Source organism: Mesocricetus auratus, unplaced genomic scaffold (genome assembly GCF_017639785.1).
Source record: "Mesocricetus auratus isolate SY011 unplaced genomic scaffold, BCM_Maur_2.0 Super-Scaffold_100004, whole genome shotgun sequence".
Lineage (NCBI taxonomy): Eukaryota > Metazoa > Chordata > Mammalia > Rodentia > Cricetidae > Mesocricetus > Mesocricetus auratus.
In genome coordinates, this window is record NW_024429189.1 from 49271136 (window position 1) to 49296064 (window position 24929).

The following is a 24929-nucleotide window of genomic DNA, read 5'->3' on the forward strand; positions in this document are numbered from 1 at the left end:
GTCTAAGATTTCACTAGCTCTGACAGTTGGGTTATTGCTAAATAAAACTAATAGCACAGACTCTCTTCCCAAGCCAGGAAGAATGCCTTTTGGCATTGACATGATGAAGGCTCCCTAGAATCGTGCTTTTCTCTCTAGTGCTAACTTAAAACTTTACGTCTTTTCATCCTACGTTCTTGCTCACATCCTCCCTTCTTGGTATTTGGTCCCTCAAATATTTGTAGACCAGAGCTAGCACGAAAGAAACGGCTGCCTGTTCCTCGGAGAGTGGAGAGATGATTAAATGTCATTTCTGCATGTGAAAGGTGGCAGGACTCTGCCAGGCCACAGCCTGAAGAATATATTGTGCAAGAGCTCGGGGAGCATGTTAGCACTAACTGGAAGCCAGCAATAACTGGGTGTTTTTACAGGGGATTATAACACTCTTGGCATGGCAGGCTCTAAGTGTTTTAGAAAGAGCTGCACAATACCCTACCATGTATATATTTGTTAAAAAGTTCATTCTTTTTCTCTCTTTGATAAGCTTGTGACTTTAATTAGGATTAGTTATAGAAGCATGGGTGAGGAGTTACTTATATCAGGGAAGAGCCACTTACCAGTGGCCACACTACTGAAGAAAATGTCTCTCCCTTCCCTGCAGCCACAACCGCCTATGTAGATACTCAGGGAGGGGTAGAGTCTCCAGATCCACCTCCACCCCTCCCCCCTCCCAATGCTCCCAGCAACTGTTAACTGCTTATAGGTCCTCAGGGAGGGGCAGAGGCTTGAGAGTCCCTTCCCCATTAAACTATTTCTAGTTAGCAGACATCAGTCAAACTACTCGCCCCCCCCCTTATTCCCATAGGAATTTACTCCTTAGCCTAAATTCTAGCTTTGTTTGTATGAAATTAGACATTAATTTTCTATATTCAGGAGCAATAAAACCTGTTTCTCCTATCAGACCCCTGGGTAAATCCTGCTCTCCAGAGCAGAAGTGCTAAGAGACTGGGTCTGCATTTGTCGAGTTAAAAAAAAAAAAAAAAAAACCAATGAAAAGGAAAAGTGAGTCCACTCGATACACAGCAGTAAAAACAGGAAAACTGCAGTAGCAATTGGTTCAGTGATCTCTTGGCAATGGGTTCAAGACTCAACAGTTCACATACTGTCTAGTCCTCACCTTGCACTTAAGATACAGACACGTTTGCCTTTACTTACATGAAAGGGTTGTAGAAGTCATATCATTTCTCTATAGCCAGAGTGGCATGGGCCTGCATACCTGGTTTCTAAGCCTCACTCACTGTGCAGTCTTTTTTTGTTTTTGTTGTTTTGTTTTGTTTTGTTTTGTTTTTGTTTTTCAAGACAGGTTCTCTCTGTAGCTTTGCAGCCTGTCCTGGAACTCACTCTGTAGACCAAACGGCCTCCAACTCACAGAAATTTCCCTGTCTCTGCCTCCTGAGTGCTGAGATTAGAGGCGTGTGCCACCACCACCTGGCTTTACCATGCAATCTTAAAACTTTGCCTAAATGCCTCAAATAACCAGTAGATGTCTACGACCATACTACCCTGAACACGCCCAATCTCATCTGATCAAATGACCAGCAGAATGGCCAAGGTGATCTGAGTTCTCAAATAGCAGTACTCAAAGTCCTACTTTACAGCAAGCATGAAATATACAATAAACTTAACATGAAATTACTAGCTATGGTCAACATACCACATGTTCTTTATAAAAATGTGCTGATGCTTAGTGTTTGAGTAATAAAAGGTAGTTTGAAGCATCGGTCTGCTCCATTCAGACTTTGTTCTATTAAATGACCTAAGCTTGATGCTGAGTCACAATATGTTAAGTATAAACAGAGAACCATGAATGGTATGAATGGACTAAAATTTTCCTGATACAGGAATGTGAAGATTTATACCATTCTTTAAAGAAATCTCATTTTCATATCTGGTTAGACAGGATCTAGTCCTAAGTCACAGAGATTCTGCTTATACACAAAGGAAGGACAAAAAAACATTGTTTTGTAAACTATTGTATCCCAATAAACCAAAGAATAAATTAACTAAAATGGTGACATGTGGTAGGCTTTATTTTTTAATTTTATGTATATGGGTATTTTGCTTACATGTATGTCTGTGCACCACATGTATGTAGTACCCATGGAGTAGGGATTCAGCACCTTGTTCTATGCTCTAAGCTATGTATATATGTATGTATGCATGTATGTATGTATGCATGCATGCATGTGCACCATATGTGTGCAGTACTCAAGGAGGCCAGAAGAGGGCATTGAATCTCTCAGAACTAGAGTTACAGACAGTTAAACTGTACCCATGGGGGTACTAGGAATCAAACCCAGGTTCTCTGGAAGAACAGTTGGTGCTTTTAATCACAGAACCATCTCTCCAGCTCCATGTTGCAGGATTAAATAATTCCAGGTTTCTGATAGTTTCACCCAACAGAGACTGGGTAATTTTCAGTAGACTGGCAGCCAGGGGCCTCTTCAGGTCAGCATGCACCTTCAACCCTGTCCTCAGCTCCTGGTCACTGTTTCATATGGAATTGAGGGTTGGGAGCATCCTAACTATGCCCTGCCCTCAGGTGCTTTTCTTCCAAGGATGCTGTCAGTAGAACAAATGCAATCCTACCTCCTGGTCTGACAAATCGCTCCTATGCATGTCCTATTTGAGTGCTTCAGTGAGGCAATTGTGCCATGTGTGGTCTACGGTGATAGGTAACTCAGGGTGACTGCTTCCCATCTCCATTGACTATGGCCTTTGAGCACACTTAGACTTGCCAAACCTCACTCATTCCTGGTCCTTCTCTAGGCTTAGGAGAAAAGTTTGTCTTCTCAGGGGAACATGCATTTCAGAGGGAAATACATCATTCCTAGTGCTTGGCCTGAGAGGAGTGCTAGTATTTAACTGACTTTAATAGTGTTTGTCAAGCAAGGATAGCAACTGCATCGAGCTCTAGCAGTGTCTGAGGAGCCTGTGACTTCAGTCAGGGTAGGAGTGCTCTTTTAGCCAAACAGTAAAAAGAATGTTTCCTTTGGATTACCTTATAAAAGTAGCTCTCGATTGTTAATTGACCTTCAGAAGACAGCTCCTATAGTCATGGTGCTAAGCTAAGTAAAGTGATCACCAGAAAGCTGTGAGATCTTCCTGTTCTGTCTTCGTTTTTCCTTTGTGCTTTTTTCCCCTTTCACCCACTCTAAGTTAATGAACTTAATTTTTCTGAATCAGTCCCGTAATGACTGATTCATTAACTACAAACTGAGGACATGAGCCTAGTTTGAGCAAGTTGAGGAACAGAAGGAAATGGCGATTAAATGAATAGAGATGATACAACCAAGTGAAACACAGCTAAGAACAACAACAATCCTGAGAGATTCTGAGAGAGGACCACTAGTTTGCTTAATCTTTACCGTTAAAGTACATGAAGGGGAAAATCTGAGATTTGGGCTAATCAGTAGGAAACTATTGAGTTTACTGCATTGAGTTGGGGGCGGGGCTTAAAATTATGAATGCCACAATTAGACCAAACATCATTGACACAAAAAATGGTGGTAAAACCCATGAAATGTAGAATTATAATTCAGTTTTATAGTGGGGAGAGTGCTAACGTGTGGATAGTCTATACACATAGAGTATGGATGGGATAAAGGGTGAGATTAAAAATGAAATTATATAAGGCTATGAAGATAACATGCTTAAAATATAACTCCATTTGCCCTTATGCCTTTTACAAAATGACTTGAAGGCACGTGGGCATCTGAAAAGGGCCTGTAATTTACTTCAGTTCCTCAGCTATCCGACTGAAGTGAGCCACAGAAGCTAATTAGCAGCACATAGCAGTAATATTACATTGCTGTTTCTGACTGGAATTATCATCTATTTCATTGAAAGGAGGGGGAAATTTAAGGTGATATAGTACTGATGACATTGGATTTTGAGCAAACACATGTCCCTAACAGATCACTGTGTTAGAAGTTTATTGACATTATTTTAGTATTTTTTAATGATTAGGAGAAAACCAGGGTTTCCACTTTTCTGAGGTCTCCATACAGTTGTGATCGGTGAAAACACTAAAGATAAAGCAACTCGATGATTGAGATTGCAAAAGAATCAACCAAGAAACAAAGGAGAAAGTTAAGTGTGGGAACTCACTATTCCTGCATGGGAAGAGTGAGCAGGGAAGGAGGGCCATGGAGGTTTGGGGTAAAGAGTGGGGGACGAATGGATGAATCAGACCACCTGTTGGAAGAGACTGGAAGGGTAAAAGAACAGGACTCGATGGTTAAGGAGAGATTAAGTGATCTGAAGAGCAAAGAGCGAATGAGAAGATTAAGGCAAATAAGTAACTAACTCTTCCTAGGAGGTCGGGCACAGTTCAGGACTCACCCGCTCCGTCAGCGGTGACGATGGCCTCCGGAGAGATGCACACACCACGGTCGTACACCGGCAGCTCCTCGCAGGCTAGGCTCTCCGGCCACGAGTGGCGGTACTTGATGAGAATGGGCTCGCAGCCCTGCCGGGCGCGCTCGCACACAGACTTGCAGGGCTTGATGGGTTCGTGCTGGAAGTCGATGGTGCAGATGGGTGCATACATGGCGCAGAGGAAGAAGAGCAGATCCGGGCTGCAGTGGGTGCCCAGCAGACCTTCGAATTGCTCGATGGCCAGGATGGCGTTAGCCTGGGTGCTGTGGTGCAGGTGGTTGGGCATCTTGGTCATGTTCCAGGGCAGGGACTTGCACAGGGGGATGCGGACGGGCTCACAGGCTGCTGCCTGGGCTCTGGGGACGTGGAGCAGGCAGAGTGCAGCCAGGACTAGCATCCCGCTGGCCCGTAGCAGCAGCATCCGTCCCCGGTTTCCACAGACCATGACGCCGGCAGGATGGGACAGGGCTCAGCCGGGCGGAGAACGCGACAGGCGCGTTCCGCGGTCTGCTGCACTCCGGGGGCGAGCACTACGACCCAGGAGCTGTCCCCTCGGACAATCACAGCTCACTTGGATCCAAATCCTCTGGTCCTGTTCACGCGCTTGGAGGAGCCGGGGGGCCTCGCCGCGCTGGCTGCTCTTCCCAGGCGTCTAAGCCTCTGGGCGAGGCAGCATCTATTTATTCCTCTCGCTCTGGCAGAGGCATCAGCCTTCGCACATCAATCAGATGAGAGGGGCAGAAAAGGAAGCAAGAGAGAAATGAAAACAAAAGTCGAATTCAGCTTGGGGACTCGGAGCTCTGGGGTGTTAACAAAAAGGTGTTGCAAGAAGCGATGAATTCTGCAGAGTGAGAAGGATGGGGGAGTGGGATGGAACTAATGCGAGCGGAGGCAGGAGTTTGCCAAGTCCTGCGGGGTCGGGAAGATCCTGCGAGCCGCGGGAGGAGCTCAGGGGAGGTCAGAGCCTAGGCTTGCAGCTGCGCCTTCCCACCTCGGCTAACAAGAGCTCCACCCCGTGGTCCCCTGCCCTCCGGCTCCTCCTTCCGGGAAGGCAGTGAGTTTTCAGGGGACTGGGTGGGACATTGCCTAACAGTGAGGATGCGGTAACCCTAGGTAGCTCCCAATGCTCTCGTGCACCTTTACCCCTCTCTCTACTCCGGGCTCTGGCTCCAGAGACGAACCCCTGGTCCCCACGGGAGAAGCGGTCTCAACGCACCCGCGGAGGAGTCCCCTCGACCCCGCCCCAGGAGTCCACTCTGTCCCTCTCTCCCCGCAGCTATTCCCTCACTGAAAACCAGAGAGGATCTCCGCCTGCGGAAAGTCAGAATGGAGTCTGGAAGGCGCGAGCAAAAACCCTTTAAATGTCCACGTCGCCCGCCCCCACCCCCAGCCGTGGCGGGCCCCATCCAGCGAGAACTAGTGGCCCCAGGGGTCTGTGACTGGAGTAACTGTGGAGAAATGTGAACAAATACAAATACAAATAGACCCACAGGAACGAGAAATTCCCTTCCTTCCTTCCTTCCTTCCTTCCTTCCTTCCTTCCTTCCTCCCTCCCTCCCTTCCTCCCTTCCTTGCGAGTTTTTCTTTGCCCTGTAGAATCGGAACTTTTTAAGTTTTTCCTTCTTAAAGCATAAGAGTGGAGACTAAAGCACTTGGATCCGCCCCCGCCCCGAAGTCTCTCATTGAAAATTACTTTTATTATCTAACTCTTCCCACAGGAAGTTTCATCTAACGGGAAATAAAACGATGCAGACAGACTACCCCATACAGGTAATGATAATAGTAAACAGGAAAACGGTTCTCATCCAGATGAGTTCAACCCGGAGGAGAAAATATAAAACAGATCCCTCACAGGCTACGCCTTCCAAAAGTCTTCCGTTTCCACCCCGGCTGCCCCTTTGACTTTCACAGCATTGTACGCGGGAAGTCCTGCGGCGGCCCAACCACTGTGCCCCTTCAGAGGAAGACCGTCGAGCAGAGGGGTTGCAGTGTCAGAAGACAGCGGGTGCGCAGAGGCAAAACCTGCAACAAAGCCTGACGTCACTAGAATAGTCCTGAATTATCCAGCCTTTCTCCTCTGTCAGTATTAGGCAACGAAAGTCAGTCTCCACTTCCAAGAGCACAGAGTGGGGTACGGATTTAATCCCCTGCACCGGCTCAATGGCACTTAGGGAATGTCAGAGGCTGACTTGAGTTTATGGAATTTTTATCTCTAAAATGATCATTAACAGCGGTCTGTGACTTCAATGTTTTTAGAAGGAAGTGTGTCCACTTCATAGGAAATCAACAACAGATGGCGACCAGGGTACCATTTAATTAATAAATAAACTATTCCTGATTTACAATTATTTTTGTGTCATATTAAGAAAAAACAAAGCCAAAAGTTATATAAACGAACTCAATAAAAAATGACAAGACACAAACAAAAAAAATTGAGCTGGGAAAGGTTTATAAACTGTCAACATTAGAATATTTGGGGGCTTTACTGGGCAAAGAAATATAGGAGGGATTTGTGATAAATTTTAAGGTGAACAATGAATATGATAGTTTGTTAAACATGTTTTCTGTTCATCTCAAATCTTTTAGACAAAGAAATGAGCCAGTGTTTGAATGGTCCTAGCACTATCACCATGACCAAAGAGAAGAAAAGTCTAATATACAGTTTATATTTATCAATTTTCTCAATTAAAACCAAAAGGAGAGAGAAAAAGAAAGAAATGTGCTTATATGCCTATAAGCAGAGCTGATATGAAAACAGTCAGTTGAGTCCAGATGTCTGCTTTCTGTCACTGTGACAAATGCCTGAGATAACTTAAAAACTGGAGGCATGCCTGGTAATGGTGGCGCACACCTTTAATCTCAGCACTCGGGAGACAGAGGCAGGTGAAAGGATCTCTGTGAGTTCGAGGCCAGCCTGGTCTTCAAAGCAAGTTCCGGGACAGGCTCCAAAGCTACACAGAGAAACTCTATCTTGAAAAAAAAAAAAAAAAGAAAAGAAAGAAAGAAAGAGGGAGTTATTTTGGCTCATAGTTTCAGAGTTTTCAATGCATGATCTGTGCAGCAGAACCTATCATAATAGGCATACATGGATCAGAAGTCCTGTCCCTGAAAGGCCTTGCTACCTAGAAGAAAACAAAAACCATCTAAGTTGCTTGGGAAGGACACCTTCCCCAGGTTCCCAGGTTTTGTGAGCTGTCACCCATGCTGGGGTGGGATTTGGTGACACAGCTGTCTTTGAGTCATTTCTTCTCCTGAAGGTAATTCCTCACCCATAGTGCTGCAATTAATCCAATAAAACTTATCGGCTCACTAAATTTGAATTTGGAAATATCCGTACTTTGGCCTGCTGTCAGTTCCCTGTCTGAGGTGAGTTGATATTTGTTCATATCTTTCTAGGAATAGTGTCACATCCCATAGCCTCCCCCTAAGATAGTCTACACTTTGGGATACTCTCCACATTTCAATGACAGCTTCCCACCTATTACCCACAGCAGTGTTAAGGGAGAGGTTCTCAACCCATGGCATGAACCAGAACCGTCTGCAGGAGCTCGGAAGATGGATCAGAACCGAGCAGGGCTCCTAGGATTTCTGAAGAGTGCATTGATTTTGGGTGTGAAGACTTGCATTTCTCAGAAGTTCTCCAGTGGTACTCCTTCTTAGAGGACTATCCTGTCAAGGCTAAGGTAATGGCTAAGTTGGTAAAGTAACTGCTGTGCAAGCATTAAGGACCTGAGTTCAGATCCTTGGTGCCACATAAAAAGTCAGCTCAGCAGGCACATGTCCATAACCCCAGTTCTGTGGTAGAGCTAGGAGGATCCCTAGAGCTCATTGGCCAGAGAGTCTAGCCTAGTCCAGATTTAGTGAGAGACACTGTCTCAAAAAATAAAGTGGAGAGCATTTGAGAAAGATAACTGACACTGACATTTATCCTTCGTCAGTTCTTTCCATCCTATTGAAATTGTATAAAAAAATAAATAAAATCTCATGATTTTGACATTCTTTATTGACTGAGAAACTGGAAGCAAGAGTTATAAAGCAATCTAAGAAGATTAAGGGAAGGTCTATCTATTTCTGTTACTTCTGCAAAAGCCATTATAATAGCACTAATGTGACTGAGTATTAAAATCACGAGGCACTTGGAATGTAATGTGCCTTCCTAAGGGGTCATGGCACAAACCCCCAACCACATTCAGTGTCTTGGTAAAATGAAACTCAACCAATGAGGTCACCCACCCTTCTCCCAAAAGTCCCACTCCTACATAAGACTCAAAGAAATCCGAGTTCACAAATGAAGGTCATTGGTAGTTCACTGTGTCTCCCAGTTCATGTTCTAGTTATGCCATTCTGCATCAAATCACCAAGTACCATTTAAATATATCTGAAATCAAATATAGCAATGTTCTCTTTATACAGTTCCTTAACATTATCCAAACAGTCCCAAAGCATTTGGGGTTTCCAGCACATCCAAGACCTGTTTCCCTATGCTTCATGTCAGCTAAACCCCAAACCATCCTACATTGCTTCTCTTTTTCTTTTTTCCTTCTTTCTCTCTTTCCTTCCTTTCTCTGTACTTTTTTGTTTGTTGTTGAGTTCGTATGGGTGGTGTGTGTGTGTGTGTGTGTGTGTGTGTGTGTGTGTGTGTGTGTGTGTGTGTTAGGATCTCAAGTAGCCCAGGATGAGCCATTGTGTAGACAAAACTGCAATTCACTACCGGATCCAGCTGCAACTTCTTGAGAGCTGGGATTATAGGTATGCAATGCAATGATTGAAAACCCTTTGACAAAAGATGATGACAGACAGGCTCTTGCATGTTTTTATTCTAAATAGACACACACACACACACACACACACACACACACACATTTTGTTACCTCTTTCCTCTTATCTCTTTAAGGGACTTACTTTGTTCTTTGATTTTATTTTATAGTGACAGAGGTGACAGTCAATAGCCTAAAGTTCATTTTAACGTGGGGCTTTGGATTGTTATATTGTAAATAATTAACAGTGACTATAACAGTCAAATTAGAAAATAGCCATAAAACGATCTCTGTACACCTTGAAATCCACAAAACAATCACTAAGAAGCAATCACCCAGCTGGTTCTCAGGCCGCTTGGATTTCCTGCCCTGAAAGTGAAACACATTTGTGGATATGTGATAATGAGAACATATATCTTTAGAGCTGACACTTACATTCAATTACTAAAGCCAACAGATTTTTCTTTAACCTAGGACAGAGATATTTATAGATTTAGGGGTGGGGGGGCTTGCAGTGGTGGCACATGCCTTTAATTCCAGCACTTGGGAGGCAGAAGCAGGCAGATCTCTAAGTTCAAGGCCAGTCTGGTCTACAGAAGGAGTTCCAGGACAGCCTGGGCTGTATAGACAGACCCTATCTTAAAAGACAAACAAAAAGCCGGGCGGTGGTGGCGCACGCCTTTAATCCCAGCACTCGGGAGGCAAAGGCAGGCGGATCTCTGTGAGTTCGAGGCTGGGCTGGACCGACAGCCTCCAAAACAATACAGAGAAACCCTGTCTTGTAAAAACCAAAAAAAAAAAAAAAAACAACAACAACAACAAACAAACAAAAAGACAAAAAAAAGAAATTAGAAAAAAGAATAAAATATCCCCTCAGTTTTAAAGAGGAAATGTTGATCATAATGATAGAAATGGTTATTGAATAGTTTCTGAGGTCAAAGTGAAAATCCTCAAGATATCTAGCCAGTGCCAATGGTCTAAGTCTTAATTTGGACCCTCCTGATGCAAGCAGAACCTTGCCTGGGAGGAGGTTTAGTGTCTCTGCATCACTAGCCAGCTAGTTGTACCATGCAGATATCCTAATTGGCTGTCTTTGCTAAGCCCCAAACATCTCACTAATCGTCCATGTAATTTTCCCTACGATTTCTTTCATTGAGTCCCTGGCATCACCACTCTTCCCATCACCGACTAACACTTCTGGCTCTGGCTAGCAACCCTTCAGTTGTCCTTTTCATTCTTCCATCACAAGAAACTGTGTGTCTTGCAACTCAGGACAGAAAAGTGCAATCTCCTCCAAGCCAACAAGCTTAGCTACTCAACAGTGAAGCTAGTAGCTAGACAGCATCCTAATTGTAAGTCTCAGAAGGTAAACGCAGGCATCTCACCTCTTTCCTCCATCACGTTTAATCAGTTATACAGACATGACATTAGAAGAAGGGAGGGGCAAACACCTTCTTCCTCTGTTTTGTTATTCTCTATGGAAACTGTTTCTTACACATCCATTTACTATATTAAAAATTTTCCTCCTTCTCTCAAGTGGTTGGCTGCTATGTCACAAAATAGATTTTGCCAAATCCCATGACTCAGTAAGAGTTCCTGCCACAACTCAAATCTAGGTTCTTTAGCTGATAAGGGGAACTGAGGTCCCCTGTTGGATTCTCAGTCTCATTAAGAAAAGAATCTAAGAATGAACTCAAACGGAAGCACAGGACAACTTTATTACAATTTAACAGGAAAATCACGGAGAGACAACCCGTGAAATCTCAGCGGTTGCACCGAGGGCACGGAGGAGGGAAATGCAGGAGAGAAGGACAAAGTCCTGCTATTTGACTGACACGGACTTCAAACACAAGGCTGACAGCCACGTGGCAGGGAGGGAGGCTTCAGAGAAAGAGGAAGGAATCCTAAAATGTTGAGGGAAAGCCCCAAGTGGCATGTGTAGAAGACAAATAGCAAAAGAGAAGTTGTCCTTCCCTAGGTGACTTTGAAAAGTGGGTTGACATAAGGGCCCTTCGTGTCTGCAAGCTTCTGCACTAGGGCTGAGGATTCTGGAAAGGAAAGCACAGCATTCCATTAAAGAACAAATTACTACTTTAACACGACTTAAGGCAAACCCACCTTTCCAGGGGTGGTCCCTGGAAATTGACGCAGGCCAGCTGCAGTGTTGGGTCTCACTCCTGGTCTCCTTATTTCAGGACTGCAAGCTTTTGAAGGACAATAAATGCACTCCTCTCATCAAGGCCCAATGCCTATGGGAAACAGTTTGATCGGCTTCAGCATAAGCAACTGTGGCATTCTGTGCTGAGTTTCTGATATATTTGCTGTAGTGATAGCTGTACTGAGGTGTCATTTACACATTATAAAACCCACCCTTTAAATTCAGTGGTTCAAAGCTTATTCATGCCTGTGAACCATTGCCACAATCATTTTAAGAACATTTTCAGTATCTTAAAACAAAGTCCCGCACCCTAGACAGTCAACAGTGTTTTTTCATCTGTATAATGGGTCTACTCTGAATGTACATACATCCGTTCATGTAAAGAGACTCATGTGACTTGTGGTCATTGCCACTGGCTTCTTTGGGCATAGTACTTCATTCATTTTTATGGCTGATAGATAGACCCCCCTGTATGAATACATCTAATAGTGTATATTTATCTAGCAAATGATGTGGGATGGCCTTCTGTACACTGTGAATATGTGTTGCTTTTATTGGTTGATGAATAAAGCTGCTTTGGTCTATGACAGGGTAGAATATAGCTAGGCAGAAAAGCCAAACTGAATACAGGGAGAAAGTAGGCAGGTTCTAGAGAGATGCCAGCCAACCGCCGAGGAAGCAAGACATATAGAAAATGAGGTAATACCAGGGTCACATGGCAAAACATAGTTCAATACAAATGGGTTAATTTACGTTGTAAGAGATAGCTAGTAACAAGTCTGAGCCATTGGCCAAACAATTATAATTAAGCTTCTCTGTGATTATTTTATAAATGACTGCAGGACCAGGTTGGATGCAGAAAAGCCTTCCAGCTACAATCGATTGTTGAGCTTTTGGTTGTTTCCACTTTTAGCTCCTTTGTTTGTTTGTTTGTTTTTTGTTTTTTTGTTTTTTGTTTTTCAAGACAGGGTTTCTCTTTGTAACAGCCCTGGCTGTCCTGGAACCCACTGTGTAGAGCAGGGTGACCTCAAACTCACAGAGATCTGCCTGCCTCTGCCTACTGAGTGCTCGGTTTGTGTGTTATAACATCGTAAGTTATTTGTAGCAGAGACAGGAAGTTACCCGTCCTTTCTCATGATCTGGCAGAAAGAAAGTTTGGTGAAGTTAAGCAAGCAATACACATTCAGCTTCTCCTAATACAGAATTTATATAATTAAAAAAACCCTTAATTATATTTATTTACTGAGTATATGTATCCACATGGGCATGGGGAGTTCAGAGGAGAATTTATGGGCATAGATTCTCTTTTTTTACCATGTGGTCCTGGGGATTTAATCTTCATTGTCAGGCTTTGAGTCATCTGACCAGCTGAACATTTCTTAAAGATTTATTTATTTATTATGTATACAGTGTTCTACCTGCATGTATGCCTGCAGGCCAGAAGAGGGCCCCAGATCTCATTACAGATGGTTGTAAACCACCATGTGGGTTCTGGGAATTGAACTCAGGTCCTCTGGAAAGGCAGGCAGTGCTCTTAACTGCTGAACTGTCTCTTCTGCCCCAGCTCAACATTTCTATAAGATCTTCATTCCATCTGACAGAGATTCAAGTGTCAAAACATTTCACTAGTAATCACCAATAAAAAGGTTAATGAAATATTCTGCAAGAATATAATTTCTCTTGTTGGGTTTCCTGTTTTTCCCACTTTTAAAAGTAAAAAACCTTTTAATTAGCATGAGAAAATGTGATCTGCTTTGAATAAGAATAGGTATTGGTCCCTGACAAGGCCTTGGAGGGATGTGTCCCTTAGAGCCCATTTATTCTAATTATTATTCTAATTATATTACTCTATTATTCTAATTATTATTCTATTATTCTGATTATTATTTTCTACTATTATTAGAGACTATTCATTTATTTCTTCTTATGATGATGCAGTTGATTAGCACATAGCTATTCATATCTGCAATGCTGTGTCTAATAGGGTTAAACTGAATGAACAGAACATAGAAGAAACAATAAAAGTTCTTTTGGAGACAAAGTAGAATAAAATCTCCGAAGAAGGTATCAAAAATATTGTTGTTCTGGGAAAAATAATCCATTTTGTTTTTCCAATAAGCCCTTAGTGTTCACTTTCTAAATACCAGGCAATTTTAGGTTAATAATGCAACAAGCAAATCAGGGTGCAGACCGTCATAAAACCTTAATTCTAATAGGTTTCTCTACAGCATAGAAAAACCAGCATAACAACTAACCCTGCTGTGCTGGCTAGTTTTATGTCGGCTTGACACAGCCATAGTTATTTTGGAAGAGGTAACTTCTATTGGGAAAACATCCAGAGATTAGCTTGTGGGCAAGTCTGTGGACCATTTGTTTGCTTGATGATTGATATGGCATAGCTCAGCTCACTGTGTATAGTGCTGCCTCTGGGCTGGTGGTCCCAAATGCTATAAAAAAGCAAGCTGAGCAAGCCACAGGGAGCAAGCCAGTAAGCAGCATTCCTCAATGGTCTCCATATCAGCTCCAGGCTCCTTCCCTGATTGAGTTCCTGCCCTCATTGCTTTTGATGATGAACTGTGATATGGAACAGTGAGTGAAATAAACCCTTCCCTCCCCAAGTTGATTTCTGTCATGTTTTTTATCACACCAACAGGACCCCTAACTAAGACAAGCATTGACCTGGATCCTTAAAAATTAAATCTTATAGGACTGGAATGTAGCTAGTTGAGTATTGCCTTGGGTTTGATCCTCAGCACCTTCTAAAGCAGGTGGTGGTGCACACTTGTAATCCTCACCCTCAGGAGGTAGAGGTATGAGGGTTAGGCAGAAATTCAAGGTCATCCTTAATGACATAGTGAGTTTGAGGCCAGCCTGGGCTACATGAGATCCTATCTTTAAAAAATTACATATATATATATATATATATATATATATATATTTTTTTTTTTTTTTTTTTTTACAGAGAACACATTTCTTTTCAAAGGACTTGGATGAAACTGCCCCACAAACCAGGCTGTATGCCTGTTTTCTTCAGGTAAGTTCTGCACATAATTGAAAACGAGAGTAATTGAAAGGTGAGGTTTTGAAAGACTGGTAGTTTGAAAATAATTAAGGGGGCATTTTATGAGGCTACCAAGAGCTTCAAAGTATACCTTTGAAGGAATTCTTTGCTCACAAGTGAAGTTTTGTCATTCCATTTCGCCAAATTATAGGTCCACATTTTCATTTTATTTTTTCCTCCTCTCACATCATCCGTGGGCATGCCTTTTTGCAGAACATTGCATTTCCTCTTCTTGGTCCAAAGGTTTTAGCTAGAAGTATCTCTGAGACCATAATTGCCAGGTTTGTGCCGAATGCAAGGAATGCTGTCAGTCTGTGGCGCATCACCCACTTAGTGAGCATGACCTGTGGCTAAAATGTCACTTGTGATGAGAGGCTAGATGGGATCGTCGGGTTCTACATCTGTTATGCATCTCGCTTGCGAGTGCTTTTTCCTCTGAAGAATGTGGTCAAGCCAGCGGTGAACTAAGGATGGGCCGTGAAGCATTTAAGAAGCAAGCAGAAGTGCATATATTTATAACAGTTCACAGTGAGCTGTGACAAAAGCAATAAGCAATTGCCGAGAAAAGATCACTTACAGTTAGACAAGAAATGCTTATCTCAGCAGGCCACTTCCTGATGGCTTCTATTGATCTATTCCTGCCTTTGAGGAAGTGGTTCTCAACCTGTGGGTCTTGACCCATTTAGGGGTCAAACAATTCTTACACAGCAGTCTCTAAGACTATCTGCATGTCAGATGTTTATATTATGATTCATAACAGTAGCAAAATTACAATTATGAAGTAGCAATGAAAATAAATTTATGGTTGGGGTTCACTACAACATGAGGAGCTGTATTAAAGGGTCACAGCATTAGAAAGGTTGAGAACCACTGCTCTTAGCAAACAGAAATTTCTAGGTTCCAATTATGAGTGAACGTATTCTGCGTGCTTGTTTGTTTTTACAAATGCAATGTTTCTAAAGTATTCATACATTTCATATTTTCCACTTAAACGTAAATTTAATTTTTTTTCTCTCCTGAATTTAATTAAGATTTTTTTCATTTCCTACATAGATCTAAAGTATGTTAAGTTATATGTTTCCAGTTGTAAATTATTACAGATAGTATTACTATGGCTACTCTCTGTACTGGAAATAAATTGTTAGGAAAAAGTGAAGGCAAAAAAGGGGGATGACCACATTTGTGCTTAACCTTTGCCTGCACTCAACACCAGCTTTGTCACAAAGAAATCTGTGTCGAATCGATTTTAAAGGCTGGAAACAGAAAAGGTAAATATTTGCTAAATTTTTCAAGGGAAAACAAGGCGGCCTGCGACTAGCACAGCATGAAGCCCTCCAAGCCGGGGAAGAAGGGGGAAGAAGCAGAGACAGCATGCACTGGAGCTGAGGAAGACTGCTGTGATGAGCTCTGCCTGCAGGGAAGTAAGAGCACATTCCCACACAGAGAAAACAGGGGATGCTGGCACAGGGGAAGCTCGGGCAGAAGAGCAACTTCTCTGGGTGATAAGAAGGTCTTTGAACACTCTGAACTCCTACTTCTTGGTGCCCTTTGTGATCACTCTGGGGAGCCTGCAAAGGAAACCGGATGGGCCAGTATTCACATACTTGTCATGACTAGTAGGGCCCAAACTAGCCAGACCCACTCAGCCATGGTCTCCAGTGAACTTGTGTCAGTGATAGCTTCGATTGCTTTCTCTGTTGGGTTGGTTCTAACTTGGGTTGTCAGTGTGAAGGTTTCCAGAAAACAGTTATGTCTTCGACCTGAAACAAGTCTGATTGACTTATTGGACTTCAGTGACCGTGGGACATGGAAATGTTGCAAGTTCTGAGACTAATTACAGTTGATCTTGGCCGGACTTTAGCCTTCTAAATAGCCATTCTTTGCCTACCATCTATGACTAATGGATAAAACTTAATGCAATGTATTAACAAAACTGTAGTTTCTACCCACCAAAGGCCTAGGAGTCTGCAGGTAGCACCTGAGGTCTACAGATAACACATTCCTCTGCTTTCTTGCAAGAGCCCACCCGACTTAAGGTTCTGCTAATATAAAACTTTCATGAAACTGCTTCCACATTTGAGCATGGGTGTACAGTAGCCTAAAACTATATGCCTGGGCCATGGTTATACAATTTTGACTATAGAACAAACATCTCTTACCCTCATTGGGTGAGAGTTTTTGTGTTGATAGCAGATAGACCTTTGGGGGGGGTGGTGTCCTTCCGGTTTACCAGAAGTCTCATCTTCTTCTCTACTTCAGGGATAACAAGATGGATGAGGTTTATCTGCAGTGATGCAACAGTACACCACCAAAAACGACGGGTTTAAGATCTAAAGATATCATTCTTAAGAATATATCTACTAGAGTTAATTTAGTTTAGCTTAGTTTAGTTTAGTTGTATTCTCAGAGACAAAGTCTCCTGTCACTCAAACTTGATACATAGCTGAGAATGATCTTGAACTCCTGATCCTTATGCCCTCATCTTCCAACTGCTGGGATCCACAGACATGAACCACCATGCTTACATAATAGCATCTATCTTTATAAATATAGTCAAAGAAAAGGGGCCTCATAATAATAAAGCAAAAATGCAATTTACAAAGACCCTAATGATTCAATTTTTATCCTTTTCTTATATTTCACAACCCCACTCCAATCAATTTTCTTCCCACATTGCCTGTTCTTTACCTGTCTACAAACAAAATGCCCTAGACATTAAATACTACACAAATATACAATGGAACAAATGGTGTGCTGAAAATAGCCTGCCTCTGAAACCCAAGGCCTGAGGTGGTTTTGACAGACTGTATGTTTTTAGAGGGCCAAGGCTGAGTTACATGTGAGTGTTGTTCAGAAGTCTGATCCACCTCGAGGCTAATGCTATCAACCACTGTAAGATTCTGAGGCCACATCCATAAATAGCAGCTACACTCCTGTGTGAACCTGCTTGCAATTCGACACACATCTCTCCAGGTTTATCTTGTGCTGCCACCAGCCCATTGATGAAATTAATTAACATGTTCTCATGAGCTGTTGGTATGTCTAAAGGCAGCCACTGTAAAAACATCAGTGGAGCATCTGACAGAGAGAGATGTTCAACATAATATGAGACATGTACTAGAGGAACAGCAGACAAAATGAAGCTCTGGACCTGAAATGGGACTCTGAATGGGGCTCAAGAAGTGATTTACACGTGATGCCAAATTTCCCAAACTTGCAGCCTTTACACTTCGTTCTCTCAACACAGCCAAGTTTTCCCCTGCTTCTCTTCTTTCTCTACACATATGTAAAGTCTAGTTAACTCTAGCTAAATTTTCACTTACTTGGCTATTTGCTAGTCATATATGGGTTTTCTAAAGCTATTTTTCAATGCTAAAACAACTCAATAAAATATTTGCAATTTAGGTCCACTGTATTCACTCAGAAGTACTTAAGAATGTCTTAATTACTGACAATAATTTAGGGAGATAGAGGAAAAAGAAGAAAAGACCATAATGATTCATGGAGGCTTGGAATCCTTTTGGGATAGTACTATTAAATGAGAAAATTGTGAGGAGAAAGACCAAATCCTTGATTGTCTAATTAAAGCAAGGTTTATTTAATACTAGCCGGGAAGATGGACACTGGCCAGGTCCACACCTGGAACTTGCCAGAAAACGGCTGCTGAATTAGGTTAGTAGGGTGCTCATAAAGGCAAAACCCACTGTGGTACGCCCCACCTTAGTGGAATTGGAGGCAAGCACACATCCTGGCATCCCTTCTGTCTCTGTACCTCCCACCTACTTGTGATGAAGCATATCCTGTGCAGGTGGGGCCACCCCACCAAAACGTCACAGAAGTGAAAATGAGTCAATTGTTACATGAACAACAACCCCCAGCATTCCGGGAAGTTATCAGTCCTTGGGTGAGTGAGGCTTATAGGTTTTAACTTTAACCCTTACAGTACCAAGGCAAAGGACAGAAGCTTTCCAACCAGTTTCCCCACTGCCTCTTCCTACCTCTGTCTTCCCACTTCTGATGGTCCTGATCCTGATTTGACCAAAGAATCACAGCATGGTTCTAATTAGATTCCACATCAGTGTTAACACAGCCAGAACAGGGACAGTCCATAGTATCAACAGACAGAAGGAACCACAAATTTATTGCATTTTGTGAATGTGCTGCTCTTGGTAGATACATGTTAAGCAAACAAACATGAATACCAAATGGATAAAACCAAACCTACTGCGCCCAATTAAAGATTTGTTAGTGCAATATTTGAATATGTTCCAAAAACCTCAATTTCTTTCTAAAAATAAAACAAACAAACAAAAAAACCTCAAAGATTTCCTTTGGCTGTTTTGTTGGTTTGGCTTGGGGCTTTTTGTTTGGTTTTGTTTTCTAAATTTAGTTGTGCTGAGTTTGCTCAGTTAAAAGTAAAGAATTTAGGACTTATATCCCTGAAGATTAAGAAAGGGCAACCTAAAATGTAGGTGCATTATGCCACAAATTGCTGAAATCATGCGTTCCCCTTGGGCTTTGTCGGGTAGGAAAGACTTGAAATACACACTGATCTGGGTAAATAGCCACAGCTCATCTGCTCTTGTCAGAGCAGTTAGGATGCTTCTCCCACTTTCAGAAGTTTACCTTGACAAAAGAAGGCTTTTAGAGAAAAAACCTAATGTTGTTAGCAATAAAATTTTAAAAATGCTTTAACCCGGAAAGTCTTAAAACCATCTATTACATACAGCATCTTATGTGTCATTCCTGCTCAGTAAAAATATCCCTTGTTACCAGAATAAAATTGTAAAACTATTAACACCATTGCTAGGCTGTTCTGTGAGCCACTGTAGAACTAGTGTGTGACACTGTAGAATGAGCCCATGACAGTTAAGGCCTGTGATTGGATAAAACCAAAGGGATTAAGACTGGGCTGGTTTAACCCCCCCAGAAACAGCTGACCTGACAAAGGTTAACTCTTGAATCCCAGGCATCAGCCTGGGAATCCAGCATGGGACTGATCAAGACCTCCTGAATGTAGGTGTCAGTGAGGAGCCCTAGGTAATCTATTGAGCCTTGGGCAGCAGATCAGTACCCATCCCGAATATACACACGGACTTTAGACTCCCATCCAACAATGTGAGGTGCACTCTCACCCTGAACTCTTGGGGAAGGGTCTAGGCCCTGCCCTATATGAAATGACAGACTATGGACACCCCCATGGAGGGCCTCACCCTCCCTGGGGAAATGAGGGGATAATGGGGGGTTTGGGGGGAGGGCACGGGAGGAGGGGAGGGAAAGGGAGAGGGCCCTGGAACTGACTTGTGAAGCAACCTTGTTTCTTATCTAAATTTAAACTGAAAAATAAAAAAAAATTAAAATTAAAAAAAAAACAACAGCAACAACAACAACATAGCTTAGCATTATTTAACTAAGCATTTGGCCCTTCCTTTTTTCTGAGGCACACAGATTTGAGAAGGCTAAATAAGGCTAAACCCATTCTTTGAGGGTTATGAAAAGTAAGCATAATGGGGTATGTACTTGGTGTTTTTTTTCCAATTTGAAAGTGTTTGAATCACATGATAACATGATATGAGCCACACCAGGGAAGGTCTTCTTGTGAAGGCAAGAGCTAATTTCCATCCATTTTTGTGTTCTCAGCACGGACTTTTTTATTATTATTATTTTTATCTTTTGGCTTGTTTTTTTTTCAAGACAGGGTTTTGTTTTTTGTTTTGTTTTTTCTGTGTGGCCCTGGCCAATCTGGAACTCTCTCTGTAGACTAGGCTGGCCTTGAACTCAGAGATTCTACTGTGTCTGCCTCTGAAGCACTGGGATTAAAGCATGCACTACCACCACCAGGCTTATTTTGACTTTTTATTAACACAGAGTAATTGCACACATTTATAGGATGCAGCGGAATGTTTCAATGCATGTGTGCAATGCCTGCTGATGAGATCAGAAATGAGGCTCTCTCTTCCTGTCATTTAAGCTTTGAGACTTAAGCTCCTCCCTCCCAGTACTCCATACAGTGTTTAGGAGATTCGAAGGATCCTGAAAAGCCTACTATAGTGAGACACTCTGTTTTAGCTAGGGTTTCTATTGTTGTGAAGAGATACCATGATCTCAGCAACTCTTAGAAAGGAAAAACATTTAACTGAGGTGGCAGCTTACAGTTCAGAAGTTCAGCCCATTGTCTTCATTGCAGGGAGCATGGTGGCCAGCTGGCAGATATGGTACTGGCTACATCTTGATAAGAAGGCCACAGGAAATGAACTGTAACACTAGGCAGTATCTTGAGCATAGAACTCAAAGTCTGTACCCACAGTGACACACTTCCTCCAACAAGGTCATACCTATTTCAACAAAGCCATACCTTCTTCTTTTTTTAATCTTATTTATTTATTTATTTATTTATTTATATTACATACTAACCACAGTTCCCCTCCCTCCTCTCTTGCAGTTCCCTCTCCCCATCCCCATACCACTCCTCCTCAGTCTCCATTCTGAAGGGATAAGGCCTCCAAAGGGTGTCAACAAAGAATGGCCTATCAAGATGAGGCAGGACCAAGTTCCTTCCCCTTGCATCAAGGCTGGGCAAGGCATCCCACCATAGGAACTAGGTTCCAAAGAGCCAGCTCATGTAACAGGGACATGTCCTGGTCCCACTGCTAGGAGCTCTATAAACAGACCAAGCTACACAACTGTCACCCAGATGCAGAGGGCCTACATCAGTCCCATGCCAGCTCCCTAGCTGCTGGTCTAGAGTCTGTGAGCTCCCACAAGCTCAGGTCACCTGTCTCTGTGGGTTTCCCCATCATGATCTTGATGCCCTTGGCTCAAATAATCCCTCCTCCCTCTCTTCAACTGACTCCCAGTGCTTAAAGCCACACCTTCTAATAGTGTCATTCCCCTTGAGGACCATTTTCTTTCAAACCACCATGCACTCTACAATTTGGTATACCTCTCCAATGATGTACCTCTCTAACCACAGTTTGGTATTTACCCTGGTTAGAATGGCTACAATTTAAAGATCACAAAACAGCAGATGCTGAAGAGTCTGTGGAGAAATGGACCACTTCTACACTTCTGATGAGAATGGTATTGGGAATGGTTCACAAAAAGTTAAAACTAAATTTCCCATATTATCCTTCTATCCTGCCTAGATATATGTGCAAAGAAGTTGAAATCATCATGCCAATGAGCTATCAATGATCTCATGCTTATTGCTATATTTTTCACAATAACCAAGTCAACACAGGTGCCCATCAGCAGATGAGTGAACAAAGAAAATGTGCTGTATATGCACAGCTGAATTCTGCTCTGCCAAAAATAATGAAATATTGTCACTTACGAAAAAATAATCAACCAAACACAAAAAAGATGAGTTGGGTTCTTAGTAGCATAATACTTTATTTGATGTTGAATGAATGTAGATTGTGGGAATGAATGAAAACTAAATAGAGTATGTATTATTTGTTCCTACTACAGAAACATTTTGCTCTTTAAGAATTTGATATGAGTTGACCGTAGTGGCACATACCTTTAACCCAGCACTCAGGTGTCAGGCAGATGGATCTCTGAGTGTTCTGGCTAGCCTGACCTACATAGAGAGTTCTAGGAAAGCATAGAATTGCATAGTGAGACCTTGCCTCAAAAAACAAACAAAAACAAAAACAAAAGAGGGAGGGAGGGAGGGAGGGAGGGAGGGAAGGAAGGAGGGAAGGAGGGAAGGAGGGAAGGAGGGAAGGAGAGAGGGAGGGAGAGATGAGGGAGAGTTTGATCTGAAACGAAATAATGGATTTTAAATTTCACAACACATTTTTCTAATGAAACGAGATCCATCTCAAGGGGGTGAAAGGAAGGAAACAATCAGCTCTTGGAAATTATCCACTATGACCCTCATTTTTGGGGAGGACCAAGCTCAGGGAGGTCTATGTCAAGCCACAGCATGAGGTTGTACCCCAAAATCCTGGTGTTAAGCCTCCCCAGACTCATGTTTCTGGAAGACACACAAGAAGAAGCCTTGGGATAAGACTTACCTTTTCAAGTTTTAGTGAAGTCCTTTAAGGATTGCGTCAGGATTGTTAGACCCATGTCATACTCCAACTGTGTAGGCCAGTCTCTCCTCACCAAGCAATACCACTTCACAGGATCTCTTTTCCACAGAGCCCAGCCTTTCTTCTCTCCAAGTCAACGTGAAACTGTTTCTCAAAAGCAGTGTTTGCTCCACCCAGGCTGATAACTAAGATAAACTTAAGAGTCCTTTCCTTATTCTGGTAGCCTACATTGGTCTTACCTTTCGAGCCACACCCTTTACCTGGTTGTCCCTCATTGTAAAGGTCTGTATCAGCATTCAGTGTGTTGAAGGACAAATCATAACTCTTCCTGCTTGTCACTATTCCTTACAGTGCACTGATACCATCATCAACAAGTCATCTGGTCTAAATGTGAATAGATTCTTTTCTATTCTGCAAAGTCTTCTTTAGGCAAAGTCAGGAGTAGCTGGCAGGTGTGGGTGGAAAATCTTTTAAAGAATGTGAACACAGATGAGAAAACCATACTCCTTTTTATGGTGACATAGAAACAGAGAAACGATCCTAAGAACTTCCAAATCTCAACACTTACAGAAAAGAACATTCCATAGCCTTCACTTAGTAATGTCTTGAATCTGTTTTCTCTATTAAATAGTCTACATTTGCTGCAGTTATCTGGCTATATCCAATGTCTCTGCTATTGCCAAAACCTGTGCTTGGAATTTTCCTTTTGCTGAAGGTTTGGTGGACTCAGCCACCATCTTTGATCTTTTCTTGGTCTTAGGCTCAATTGCATCCACTACATTAAAAGATAAACTTCTGTGTTCTTTTCACTTAAAATGTTGACAAGAGAATTTTTTACAAAAAATTTGAGAGGATGACAGCACATGCAACCAGGAGGAATTACAGAGCTTATAAATGGAGCAAGCACTTTATGCCTATGACTCACCTCTGACACACTCCTGAGGACTTTCATCTTCCCTGACTCATCACATTGTAGTGTTGTCCCGCCTCCCAACTGCTGAAGGTATCAATTCTGTGGGTAGCCCTAAGCAAAGGTCTTAACCTTTCTCAGCCTTCATTTCCTCCCCTGTGAGCTGACCATATTACAGTCCTTGATTGCACATGTTTGCTATGAAAAATTAAAATGTATAAGCAATTACAGTAGTGCTTGCTAATTACTAATAAATGTTAGCAATTATTATTAATTGCTGTTGAAATCATCATCTCTCTTTTCATCCAAAAGAAAATCCTGTACCCTCATGTCATGTGGGTGCCTCAAAGCATCCCAGGTTTTATGGTACCGACTATACTGGGTCTCTTCACTAGTCAGAGTGACCTTGTATTTTCCTATATTGCTCATATTTTTCCATTAAAGAAATTAGGTAGTAAATTATTGCCCATCCTGTTCTGTGTAAGAGTTTATGACCACCTGAAAGCCAGGAAAGTAACTCTGGGCTTTCCCCACGTAGTGATATTCCTGATGGCTGTCAGTGAAACAATCTCTGGCTTTGGCTGTGATAGCTTCTGTCACAGTGTCCTTCCTTTCTAAGGAGACCATCTACATGCTTTCTGTAACTGGTGTGGAGAGTTTTGCACAGAGAAGTGAAAATTCTCCAAGTTTCAGTATTTACTTTTCTGGTTGAAAGGAGGAGTCAAAGCAGTTGTGATTTGCTCCACATCTCCATCAAAGTCAAACTGATTCCATTTCAGAAAAGCTGAGTCAGTGCAGCCTGTCCAGTTCCATATCACCTTGCTGGGGGAAGGAAATTTCACATTTGCTTTTAAGAGACAGGAAACAAACACAAAGCAGCCTGTCTTTCTGAAAACCATGAATCTGTTCATCCAGCAAATACTGAAACTGTCTTCTCTGCTCTAGGCAATGTTTCAGGCTCTGAGATTACAACAATAACACAATGGCATGATGCTTATCCTTATGACAAAGCTGCTCAATAACCGGTCCACCCTGCTTCCAGGTTCCATTCATATAGCAAATATAAAATAAATTTCAGACCCAGAATATTCTGCATAACACATTTCTGTTCCCCTTTTCTTCCCTGTCTCCTTTGACTTCCTTCCTCCCTTCCTCCCTCTTTCCCTTCCCCCTCCCTCCCTCCCTCCCTCCTCTCCCTTCCCCTTCCCTCCCTCCCTTCCATCCATCTATCTTCTCTTGATCTTTCTTCACTACCACTGTCCATTTCTCTGCACTTTTTTTTCTGACACAACACTTGTATGCTTTTGTTTCACTGGTTATAAATGAAATAGCCCTTCTTAGCTACAGTATGAATACCAGGGCTGGCAAGTTCTGTGAAGATGGGGTTTAGGTGGCAAGAGATGACACTGTTCTTACTGGTTTTCAATCAGTGTCGCAGTGTCACTATGAAGTGTATAAGATACCTTTCATCTTCCTTCTTCCTTTCAAGGAGGGTAAAATTCAGGGATTTTTTTTTGTTAGTCACTAACACCAGGAGACACAAAATGGGTGTTGATGAATCCTTGGATATTAAAGAGAGTGAAGA

The 24929-nt window shown here is 42.4% G+C and overlaps 1 protein-coding gene and 1 long non-coding RNA gene across 2 annotated transcripts in view; one reads left to right on the forward strand and one right to left on the reverse strand.

Moving 5' to 3' along the window:
- Positions 1-22531, reverse strand: part of Frzb (frizzled related protein) — a 49548-nt gene extending 27017 nt beyond the window's left edge. Inside the window, exons 1-2 of the mRNA XM_005065113.4 lie at positions 22417-22531; positions 4384-5130 (exon numbers count right to left, since the gene is read on the reverse strand). Of these exons, the coding sequence (XP_005065170.1) occupies positions 4384-4864 (481 nt within the window). The 5' untranslated portion in view covers positions 4865-5130; positions 22417-22531. The remainder of the gene's footprint in view (positions 1-4383; positions 5131-22416) is intronic.
- LOC110342589 lies at positions 5126-6767 on the forward strand. Its single transcript, XR_005877239.1, has 2 exons — positions 5126-5473; positions 5696-6767. It is a non-coding gene; the product is annotated as an uncharacterized LOC110342589 (long non-coding RNA).
- Positions 22532-24929: the final 2398 nt, after the last annotated feature.